Genomic DNA, 12,495 nt, shown 5'->3' with positions numbered 1-12,495 from the left:
GCAGACATAAGCAAAACCTGCAAACCAACTGCGATCGCTAAATGATTCGCAAATGAATTCTTTTCTCATGTGATATATGTTCCGAAAGTTGTAGGGCGGCTATGATGTCATTGCTTAGATTTTGTTATGTGAGGCGTTAATTTCATAAAAACGATTAGGGTGTTGAAACCGGATTTTTTGGGAAAGGAAATCGGGCGATAAAATATTTACCGCTCGTAGGCGAACCCTACCTAACGATTTATGTGCAGGAACGCCTTCCGGACGATATCAAAGGACACGCTAGGTCTAAAAAGCTGACTTTCAGACTCGTTTATATGTCACTCGAGCCAGTATCTTTTCGGCTGTAGTTAATCAGGATGGGACTGGAGGTGTCGCTTTTACGATTAAAGATGACAAACAGGAATACCGCGGTGTTATTTGAATTTTCTTTTATTAGATAGGACGAAGGTAAAGATAAGAAAGCCCTTAATTTGATTAAGAACAGAAAATAGATGATTAAAGCTGTCGAGATGTGTCTGTACAGAGAAGATAAAAGCTTTCTAAAAGTGCACGAACAGAACGAGAAAGGCTCCAGAAGCATGGTTGTCAGCATGGTTCTCTTCCGTGCGGCGGTGTAGGACGCATCGCCAGAGCCCAGCTGCCTTGCAGAGCTCCTCCCCCTCCATCCAAAGATCTCGGCACTCGTTATCGAAGAAGGCACCTTTGAAGTTCATTTTCTCCTAATTATACTTTCGGACGTCGCGTCATATGTTGGCAGACTCAGCGACCCTCTTCCGCTCCCAGTGCGCTGCCACTGAATCAAAGCCCGCTTTGTTTGAGGTGCACGCTTTCCCGGTCCTTCTGTCATTCCTGCGTTCATTTCAAAGTTTCTTCCGTTGTTTTTCTTTTTTCGCAATTGAGTTCTAGCTGAACGCCTTGTCGCCCGAGTCTGAGCCAAGGACAGCTCGCTTGGGACCACCGATGTCGGGCGCGGCATTTGCGCCCCATTGTTAGGGACTGGGAACGAGTGCTGTGCCTGAGGGTCCAGGTTTAAGGGTTGCGAGATTAGCGCTGTTCTGGAGGTTGGCGGGGAAACGGACTCGGCCGCGTGCGGTGGCTGCATCCCTGGAAAGGCCGGCTGCTGAGCCCGGAGACTGAGGATGGCTGAGATCGCATATCTCAAGGGCAGTCCACGAGTCTGGCTGAGGGGTTGGTCCTCGTGCGGCGCCAGCACAGAGAGCTGCCGCATGTTGGTCCTTGTGCCACAGGTGGCGCCATGCCCTTTGGTGCCCCTTCGGTAGCGGTGGTGCTCTACTCCTGGCGACCGTTGGTTTGTATACGTGCTCGAGACGGAGGATTGCATGGTGTCATGCTGAGGAAGCAGGTACGCCAGGCCAGAATCTCGGTGGTCATTGGGGACATAGGCGATCAACGGCTCCATAATAACAAAATATTTTCAAAGTAGCTAGGAGGTAAAAATACTTGCAACTATCAGACTAACAACTACGATGGCTAGAAGCTTTGGATGCTTTTGGCTTCTTATAGCCATGCTTAGAATAGGCCATTTTTTTTAGCCCACACGCAGAGCATATTTTAATGAATAAGCATAAAATTGACATTTTTTTTTTTGGTGTTACAAAGCCGGCTGCAGGTACCCAATGGACGTTGAATTGCTTCAGTGTTTTGCACAGCGCATTTCGCTGTCGTATCCGGAGGGTGAAAGTCAAGACAATAAAGACTTCAAGAGTCATGACCGATAGTAGAGTGGCTAGATTGGGAAGGTGTGGAGGCTGCGCCGCTTTCTCACGGCCGCGCGTAGCCCCTCTGCGCACCGATGCCGCTAGGGGGAATGTGGCGCTGCTACTAGCGGCGCGGTAAGCTCAGCCAGCCGCGTCGGCCTTGCACATGCCGTAGCAGTTCAGTTCGTTTCGTCGCCTGTATTGCAGTGTCTGCAGCAGCGTTTTCTCATGCGAGGGCGACATGCCTTCAACAGAAAAGTGGCTGTGGAAAGCGTTGAAGTGGCTGTAGACCATCATAGCTATGCTGTGCTACACTGTGATGCGCAGCTGATATATTACATTGCAGGCTATGTACGTGGCTAGGAAGCGTGTTTTGACAACTCATTGTGAAGCTTGCAGACGAACATGTCTCTGTGATAAAGGCAACATTCCCAAAGAACTTCCAGCTGAGGAAACTAATGAGAGGAACCTTGGGGGCCTTTTATATCCGTCAGTATCATTTTACAATCTTGTCAACGTCCTTGAAAACAAACTTACACATGCGTTCAGCCGAACGCTCTTGCATGCCGAAGCTGCAGCAGAGATTCTACAGTCCATTGGTGATGTGCCCAAAATTGGTTGTTCTGAACATTCTGTAGCGCTGACAGCATCAGTTTACGTTTTTATTGCCTCACAAAGATTCGCTTTTTGCTTAAGGGTATAAATCAGGAGGATATAGTGCATAACAAGAAAAGAAAAAACAACCTTTTTGTGTTGTAGATAGAGTTCTGCAAAAGTTTTCTCTCTAACTTGTAAATAAACGATTTTATGGCCAGATATATGTTGCTTCACTGTCTATAATCGTCGGATATTGCTTATACATGAACGGGCCCCGGAACTTTTTTCTAGGGGGCAAGACTTCTAGCTTATTTTGTGATTTATGTAATCCTCATTTACAAAATAAATTTGTATATTTCTATTATTTCTTACTTTTAAAAGTTCAAAGGTTGATGCAAACTGTCACGTGGGGTTACGGCACTCCATCAGTCAGGAAGACAACGAAAAAACTTCCAAAAGCAACAGTTTAAGGGGCTGACTCGCACCCACAAAGAACTGAATGACTCGGCGGTGGCGATAGCCACAAGCGTGCTCGGTGGTCATCCGACTGAATGCCTGCAATACTTGGCCGCGCTCAATTTTAAGCTGACAAGGAATGTTTGAGATAAGGAACCAAAAGCAACAACAATCTGGGAAAATGTGGAAGCATTTGCACGCGGCCATGATCAATGGAAATAATTCTGGTCGCATCTCGCATTACAAAACAAAATGATAAAACCGCGTGCCAGCATGTTGGGTTCGAACGAACAAATGGTGCAAAGGTTCACGGCAGTATAAATAAAACGAATTGAAATGGGAACTTAAGCTTTACGCATGAGGAGGGATCAATTGCAATAAAAAAGTTTGTGCACAGTTTGTTTAAATTCTGCTAATTATGATCATGCACATGGGTCAGACAGTCGACTTCTGTTGGGACATGACTGGTTTAGGTTGCTCATACGAAATGCTTTACAACTGGCTACGAAGCCAAGTAGCTCTGCCCCACTGTGGGTTGCATTAAAAGCGTCGTAGAACTGAAATGTTTCAATTGTCAGCAATCTGATCCAAGTGTCAGCAATTGGAGACGGGGGGCGCTGCCTCCTCTAGTAAAATGGGGTGGGGGGAAACGCTTACATGAGCGTCAAGAGGGCATACATGCTACAGGTTCGCAAGCGCCGACAAAAACTGGTTTGTGCGTTGTGGCGCCTTCAGCCAATGCAAGTGTAGTTTTCAGGTCATGTGGCACGCATTACAGCCTGCTCTTCTCGCCGTAGTGGTTGCGTTTCGATGGCGGCGCAATGTAGAGAATCAATGCACGTTTTAGAAATTCAGATGGTTGAAATTATTCCGAAACCTTCCACTACGGCGTACCTCACATCCTGGAAAGCGTCTCGAAATGGGCACGCACAAAACGCGCTACAGTCCAGCTATGCAATGCAAACTGGGCTTGTGAAGCAGCATATTTCACGGGAATAATAATGCGAGTTGACGAAACATTACTTTATGGTAAAGATTCATTCTTTGACACTCACAGAAACGCGTGATATGCGAAACGGGCTCATTTTCGCCACAGTGGTAAAAATTTGGCGTACGCGATGCGCTCATTTCGGCTACGCCTTACCGCGCCGCCACACGGCATCGGCGCGCTGTGGGGCCGTGCATCCCTGGCCGGTTTTCACGCCTTTCCATTCTAGCCATCTTACTCTATAAGTAAGGTGGCTAGAATGGAAAGGTGTGAAATCCGGCCGGGGAAGCACGGCCCCACAGCGCGCCGATGCCGTGTGGCGGCGCTGACGGCAGAGACGCGGTAAGGCGTCTCACTCTAGTGTCAGTGCCATGAAATCAAGCTTATCACTCCCACTACTGTCGCAACGTAGAAATATATCCCGCCTTTGTCTATTCCATAAGATTTACTACGATAACCCCATCCTTAAGAGAAAATTTATGACGCCACCTTGCTACGTTTCAGCTCGGATCGATCATCGCCATAAAGTTGGTATTCTTTCATGCCAAACAAACCACTTTTACAACTCATTCATCCCCAGCACATCGGCACAATGGAATCACCTTCCCCGATCGGTCGTCGAAATAAGTGACCATTCTGTGTTTAGACCGGCTACTTTTATTCTCTGCTCATAATTTCGTGTTAAATGACTGTTAATTCGTTTGATTGTATTTGCTGTAACCTACTGATTTGCGCGAGCCATATTCTTGTTCACATTTTTGTGTTACTTGTGACTGCTGTTCCTTTGTTATTTTGTCTATTGTACCCCACTCCCCTCTGTATTGCCCTCGGGCCCTGAGGGTACTGAAATAAATAAATAAATAAATAAATAAATAAATAAATAAATAAATAAATAAATAAATAAATAAATAAATAAAAGGTTGTTGCTGGCTGGTACTCCTTAACCCTTTCCGCTGATATCTCTGGCATCACCCGACAGTGAAAAACTGTGTGTGTGGTTAGTAGTCAGACATGGCTCGACACAGTGCTTTAAATAAATGTTTATAACCAAATCATGATGTGGCACTCCTTTTCTTTGCGAGGAGTTGGAAAGCCCAAAAGAAAGCTGACCATTGCAGGAGTCAGTGAGGAAGCTATACCTGACCAGAAAGAGTTAATTAACTGTTGCCGTTTAGGTCAGCTACTGACATGATGGAGTTTAGCTCTGATGTTCAAGTTGCAATGCTCATTCAGCTGGCTTCTCCAAAGTGTGGCCCTATGTCCTGCTTTCAAAATTAGACATGAAAAATACCTAACTTACGAAAAAATACTACGGGACTGTGGGCATGAGGAGGTTCATATCTTTACAAGCATAAGAAAGAACAGTCTGGCATGCTTGAGTGCCCAGAATGTTGGGTAAGCTGCATTTGTACAGCTCAAAAGAAGGAGCCGTGGTATGATTGGTATGACAGCCACGAAGTGCCTGGAGGGGTGCATATTATTCACATTGGTTGTAAGCAATCACCAACAGCTTGCAGAACACAACTTTGGCAAAAAATTTGAATTTCTTAGCATCTTGTTCATATCACTTGAAGTTTAGTGCTGCACCTTGTAATTTAAAGATTTAAGGCTGCATGCAAGAACAGCAGTGCAATTAATTTCTCTGTCTGATATTGCATTGCATAAACATCAAAATTGGGTTTTGAGGAAAGGAAATGGTGCAGTAACTATGAAGAAAGAGGGCTCCTAGTGGAGGGCTGGGGAATAATTTCGACCACCTGGGGATCTGATGTCGCACAACACAGGGGCGCGTTTTTGCATTTCACCTCCATCGAAATGAATCGTGGCCGCCATGGTCGAATTCGAACCTGGGAACTCCGGCTCAGTAGCCGAACACTGTAACCACTGAGACACCGCGGCGGGTCTCCATAAACATATGGCAGTGGATCCAGAAAAAGTTATAGAGCATGAATTATGTGTGAAAACAAAGTGGTGTCGTATTTTTGACCTTGGAATTGTGAGCTGTGCGACATAACATCTTGGTATGTTGTGTCATGCTGGAATGTAACCTAATCTAACGCCTTTCACGTTGGTTCACTTATGTTCTAATTCCGCCTCACAGCAACCAGTGCCATCTTCTCAGCCAGTTTGTGTGAATTTGTCTGCTGCATGTGAAGAAGACAAAGGCAGAGTTTTTTTTTCTGTTACCCTTCTCGATGTTTTCCATGCAACCTAAGCGCCTGACACTATTTCAGTGCTCTTTTTTTTACATGATGTCCTGCTGCTATGTTGACATTTAACGCTTAAAAGGGCCCACAAAATTTGTGCATGCAGCATGCTTGTGCCCTGCTGTTTGGGCATACTACCTCAGTGCTACCTGAACCACTTTGTTAAAGCTTCTGTTTAGAATAGAACAGTAAACAGTGATAAGCCATTGCCCTTGTTACGTGCACACTAGCGCCAAGTGTGCAACATTTTTATTCGTGCAGGACGCCCCGCAACAATGGCCAAAGTGGACAGAAGGCTGCTGGCAATAAAGCCACCTCATTCATTCACTCGTATGCCACGTTCGCTCAATGATAAGTGCCACTGGAAAGCCAGCGAATGGCGGCATTGGTTCCTTTTTTATGCCCTGTCCTGCTGCTTGGGCATACTACCTCAGCGCTACCTGAACCACTTTGCATTGCTGGTTGAAGCCATATTCACCCTACTGCTGGAAGAGCTGACATTGCGGCAAATAAATCATGCAGGTGAGACCCAGCTGTATAATGCAGTATTAGAAGCTAGGTGCCAAAAATACTTATTGCTTGTTCAAGGAGAAAATGTGGCAGCTCAGAAAGCGAGGAGGGCCTTGTTCTTATGGTCTGCAGGTGTTTGTCATGAACAGTTTATTGTGGTTTGTAGTATTTGTGCTGCTTTTGATTCTTTTATTCTTTGCTCTATAGAATGTATCATTCTTGGAAATTTCACCAAACTGGTGCCACTGCAGGATATACTAATGTAGTCTGATATAGCTCAAGGATGAACCTGCAGATAAGATCTTTTTTTTCCCACGACTTGATTCAAATTCATGACGACTTGACTAAAAAGGACTCTGCGGTCACTGCATGAAGCACATGGCAATGTCACCTAGGGATATGCGAGAGAAAAACTTCCTACATATCATTGCAGTTGTCATCTGATAACGACTGGGGGCTGTGATATGTATATTTAATTTTGTGATGTTTTCTAGTTAAGATTTCCCATTGCATTTTTATTAGGATGCTTTATTCTATACAGGCCTACTACATTTGTCTCTCAGTGCCCCTTTAAAAGTTGAGTGTTTGCATGTTGTTGCCCACTTGAATCGTATTGAAAGGTTAATTAAATAGTCTCTTTGGTGATAAAAAGTGCATTTTTGTTAGCCATTGTCAGCCGCAGCCTCTAGTCTTGTGAGTGCTGAGCTTAGTGGTGGTCTTTCTCTAAGATATGATGTGACAGCACTCTGCAGCTGCTCAGTTTTTTTTTTTTTAGCAGATTCCAGGATTGTCTATCTTAGGGTGCCTTAATGACTAGCGCTGCCTTCAGGGTGAGGACAGCACTCTCAACAGCGGCATTTTGGGTCTCACTCTCTCGTTGCATTGAGCGCAATGCGGCAGCAGGCTGTTTAGAAGAGAAAACTGGCGCTGCCGTGTGGAATTCCGCAAACTTGGTGTTCTGCCAAAGCAGGGTGGTATCAGAGACTGTTTAAGTACTGAATCGGAATTAGTTTTTCCTAAGTATATTATTTTTGCAGCTAATATGCCGAGAAACATGGCGCCTTGTGAACGGTCGTTACATTCTCACGACGGGCGCTGCATATTCCAGTGTAGTCTACTGACCACAATACTCTACATTTCAATTACTTTTCTGGCAATCAGGATTAGTAGTTTCTGGCGTAAGTTGCATATTCGCTAAAAATGCCATTCAGACAGCGTGTTGTTCACCATGAGAGGTTCCCCTTTCTCTCTGTCTTCTCTTTCTCTCTGTTCATTGTTCTATGGCCATCCATCATTCGTTCACATTCTGCAGACACGTCCTGTACACACATTCTGCTCAGGCCAAGCTTGAGCCAAGTAATGCTACGCTTAGAAAGACGCTTAGAAGCTCATGGTTTCATGAGCATCACATAGCAATGTGCTCAAGCCATTTTTTTCCCCAAAGTTAGCTCATGTTTGTCTTTATTATTAAATACCGTGTTTCTGATTCAAGCCTGACTCGGTCGTATGAGCTTGCAATTGCTGTAGTATGTTCCCACAGTGTTCAGGATCCCTTCTCTTGTTATCAGCTTATTATGGAAAGTATACTTATCAGTTTTCCTCTTGTGGTTCACGTAATTTCTTTCTTTATCTGATATTACTAATGGAATACACCTAAATTGTGCGCTACATTTTTGCTATCAGTGTAGATATTTTTACAGCGAAATGTTGGTACTATCTTGGTGAAGGCCGCCTACTAGAGGACTTCGTGTCACGGATGCCAGCACTGTATGGAGTGCGGCTGATGACATTCAACGTCCACCAGCTTCTCCACCTGGCGAAGGCTGCTAAGAACTTCTGGCCACTGTGGGCACACTCGGCATTTGTTTTTGAAACCGGGAATGGTAGGGTGCTTAGAGCAATAACATCAGCAAATGGGGCACCTGACCAGGTCATTGAAAGAATGATTATGCTGCAGCAAGTGGATTTGGCTATGGCACTTTGCACTGTTCAGGAGCAAGCCAGAAATTTCATATGCGCAATGCTGGGGCACCCACTCACTCTGAATGCCACACGTGTGGGTAACTCATATGTTTGGAGCTTGTGACCCATTTCCCGTGCTTTCAACAGACGAAACAGCCTTATGTTGAACTTTGAGTTGTGTTGTGTTGTGTTGGGTTTAATGGCACATAAGCAGCTAAGGCTATCATGCGCCAGGCTCAAGGTATAGGAACACTTTTCTGTAGGTGGGAGGAAACATGGTTGTGTAGAGGACTTAAATTGCTATTTCGTTCTGGTAGTAATAAGAGAAAGCAGAAATTTTATAAATGGCTAAAAATAAATGTTTTCAAGAAGGTCAGATAACCTCAGTAGCCATCCTTGGCTGGGCAAGGATCCTGAAGCTCCCAACCATTCAAGTAACCACCTCAGCCCTCTTCTCATGAAATGAGAAAATGGCTGAAATGCATCATATTTTAAAGCAAAGCTGTGGATCAAAGTTTACAGTCTCTGAAGAACATCTGTCTCTTTTAAAAAGCTAAAAACGGAAGATATGTTAACAATGGCATTTTCGCCTAAAAGCAGCGCTGGGTGTAAAGGAATGTATTCATTATAAAACTTCGTAAAGTGCTTATTTCTTAGTTTTTCGAGTTTTGCACACGAGAATAAAATATGGTTTATTGTTAGTTCGTCTCCACATCTTTCACAACGAGGTTTATCTTGTTTCGTTAGTAAGAAATTATGTGTAATGTGTGTATGTCCAATGCGGAGACGACATAAAATTACTTCAATAAATCGTTCCTGGTGCCTACAGGTCTTCCATTCACCCAGGACAGGTTTTACAAAGTGCAGCTTGTTGTTAATCTCGTTGTCCCAAAAGGCCTGCCATTTTTCTCTCAATTTATTCTGGACTGACTTGATGCAGTCCTTATGCGGTATGTTTACTGGTTTTATTTTTGCGTTAAGGGCAAGTGCGGTGCTTGCATCAGCCCTCTCATTTCCGCTGATGCCCACGTGACTGGGAACCCAGCAAAACTTTATTGTATGTCCTTGTGAATAAGCTCGTATTACATTATGTATTATGTTTCCTATTAAGGGTTCAGTTGCATTTCTGGGGTTTATTGCTGTTATTACGCTGAGAGAGTCACTGTAGATAACACTGTTCTGTATGTTTTTCTTCAATATTTGTTCTACAGCTAGAGCAATGGCGTAGCATTCTGCTGTAAAGATTGAAGCGCACTGAGGCAGCCTGACTACTTTTTCCCATTTCCCTTGCACTATCGCGCTCCCTACATAGAGTGCTGTCTTAGAGCCATCTGTGTAGAAATCTGTGCAATTGTTGTATTTTTCACTTACTCCAAGAAACTCTTGCTGTATATATTCCAGTGGGGTATGTCTTTTTTGAATGTGTGTCAGTGCGATATCGCATACACCAGGAAACAAGTACCAAGGTGGCAACCTATCGGGTCTCTGGGCAACATCAGGAAGTGCATCTAGTATGTTTATTTCTTGGCATATTTCTTCAAAGCGGAGGAGCAATGGTTTTACAGCTTGAGGTTTGTTGGTGAACAATGTTCTGGATGGGCATTTTGTAACTATGGTGTAACAAAGATGTTTCGGTAGGGACCTTATTTTCAGTACGTATGCACAGGTAAGCATTGTTCTCCTCTTGGTGAGGGTCGGTTCATTTGCTTCTACGTGAAGGCTATTTATGGGTGATGTTCTGTAAGCACCAGTTGAAAGGCGCAACCCGAGGTTTTGTACTGGATCTAGCTTTTTAAGGTATGATGGCCTCGCAGACCCATACACTATGGATCCATAGTCAAACGAAGAGCGTACTAGAGAGCGATAGATGTGCAATAGGCACCTCCTATCGGATCCCCAACGCTTCCGTGAGAGTACTTTAAGTATATTCAGGGATTGGGTGGCTTTCTTTTTTAGGGTGTTTATATGTGGTAGAAACGTTAGCTTTTTGTCAAAAGTTAAGCCTAAAAATTTGTGTTCTTGTTTTACTGGAAGTGTGGTGTCGTTCAAGAGGAGGGTGGGATTAATCTGCAGTCCTCTCTGCAGCGAGAAAAGAACCGCAACAGTTTTCTGTGGAGAAAACCTAAATCCATTTCTGTCTGCCCAAAGTGCTAATTTGTTTAATGTGAGTTGTAGTTGTCTCTCACAAGTTGCCAGGCTAGAAGATGTGCACGCAATTTGAAGGTCATCAACGTAGACCGAGTACATAATGGACTGTGGGATTATACTGGTTAAAAAATTCATTTTTACTATGAACAATGTAGTACTTAAAATGCATCCCTGAGGAACGCCGTTTTCCCGAGTAAAATTATTTGAGAGGGTTGCGCCGAGACGAACTTGGAAAGAACGGTTGGATAAAAAGTCGCTCAAATATTTCAGCATCCTCCCGCGGATACCAAGCTCTGCCAGGTCGCGAAGAATCCCGAACCTCCAGGTCGTGTCATATGCCTTCTCCATATCGAAAAAAACTGAAAGGCAGTGTTGTCTGTGTATAAAGGCCTCTCGGATTGTGTTTTCCAGGCGGATTAAATGGTCGACTGTGGAACATGTTTTTTTAAAACCACATTGGTGGACATCAAGAAGCTCTCGGGATTCTAGAATAAACATTAATATTTATAACACTCTCAAAAGATTTGGCAAGACAGCTTGTAAGGGTTATAGGCCTATAACTGTTAGGGGAGGTTGGTGGCTTTCCTGGTTTTAGAAATGGAACAATAATGGCTTTTTTCCAAGCAGCTGGTATTTTCCCTACTACCCATATTTTGTTAAAAAATTTTAACAGAACTTCTACAGATTGCTCAGATAGATGGGATAGCATTTCATAATGAATTTCGTCGGGGCCTGGTGCAGTTTGTTTACCTATAGACAGTACTCTCTGTATTTCTTGAAGTGTAATCAAATTATTGTAAGGCTCGTTTGTGCTGCCTGCCGTAGGGAGTCTTTGTTTTTCGGTTGTGTTTTTGTATTTTAAGAATGACTGTGTATAGTGGGAAGAACTAGAAACTATAAAAAAATGTTGCCCCAAAATGTCTGCTTGTTCTTTAATACTTGTCTGAATTCCAGGATCCGTCAGCAGAGGAAGGGTGAATGGGGAATAGCTGCCATTTACTTTTCTGACCTGCTCCCACAGTTTTTTTTTTTATGTTACCGAGCTGTTTATAGACGACACATAATTTTGCCAAGACATTTTTTCCGCGTTCCGCCGTATATATCGGGCTTTAGCTTTTGCCTTTTTGAAAGCTATTAGATTTTCGTGAGTAGGATACCTACGAAATACACCCCAGGCCTTATTTTGTTGTTTTTTGGCTTCCCAACATTCTCGCGTCCACCATACCTTGTGGTTCTGGCGCACCACGCCTGTGGACATGGGAATAGCTAGCCGTGCAGCATCGATGATACGCTTTGTAAGAATTTCATTGATTTCATCTATGCTAAGTGTTTCTGAGTAAATGTCCTCCAATCTGGCCTTTTCTCTAAACAACGCCCAATCAGCTAGATGTAGCTTCCATCGCCGTGGTTTGGTCGGGATGACTGCAGGTGAGGATGATAGGCTTATAAAAACTGGTAGGTGATCACTCCCAAAGGAGTTGTCTAAAACGTCCCACTTAAAATCACTAAAAACAGAAGGTGAACAAAAAGACAGGTCTAAACTGCTCATTTTCCCAGACGTTGGGGAACAGTATGTGGCCTTTTTCGTATTTAAAAGACATACATTATTCGTCAGGATAAAATCTTCGATTATTTGACCTCTAGCGTCACAGCGTTCGCTTCCCCACAGGGAGGAGTGAGCATTAAAATCCCCATGTAACAGATATGGCTCCGGAAGTTCTCTGATCAGTTGCTGTAGATCATGGAGTGTTAACATTAAATGTGGAGGAATGTATACGGAACAGATTGTTAGTGTTTTGTAGCTTACGATACTGACTGCAACCGCGTCAAGTTTTGTTTTGAGTTTAATTTCTTGAGCAGGGACACCGCTTTGAACGACTATCGCGACGCCTCCCGATAGCCGATTTGC

The 12,495-nt window shown here is 43.9% G+C and overlaps 1 protein-coding gene across 1 annotated transcript in view; it reads left to right on the top strand.

Annotated features, from left to right (window-relative positions):
• Positions 1-1,139: 1,139 nt before the first annotated feature.
• The window catches only part of LOC144133803 (uncharacterized), a 59,072-nt gene continuing 47,716 nt past the window's right edge, over positions 1,140-12,495 (top strand). Inside the window, exons 1-2 of the mRNA XM_077666898.1 lie at positions 1,140-1,188; positions 1,248-1,305. Coding sequence (XP_077523024.1) covers positions 1,140-1,188; positions 1,248-1,305 — 107 coding nt within the window. The remainder of the gene's footprint in view (positions 1,189-1,247; positions 1,306-12,495) is intronic.

This window comes from Amblyomma americanum, chromosome 5 (assembly GCF_052857255.1).
Source record: "Amblyomma americanum isolate KBUSLIRL-KWMA chromosome 5, ASM5285725v1, whole genome shotgun sequence".
Taxonomy (NCBI): Eukaryota; Metazoa; Arthropoda; class Arachnida; order Ixodida; family Ixodidae; genus Amblyomma; species Amblyomma americanum.
Note: the sequence above shows the minus strand (reverse complement) of the source record. Positions and strands in the feature narration are given on the sequence as shown.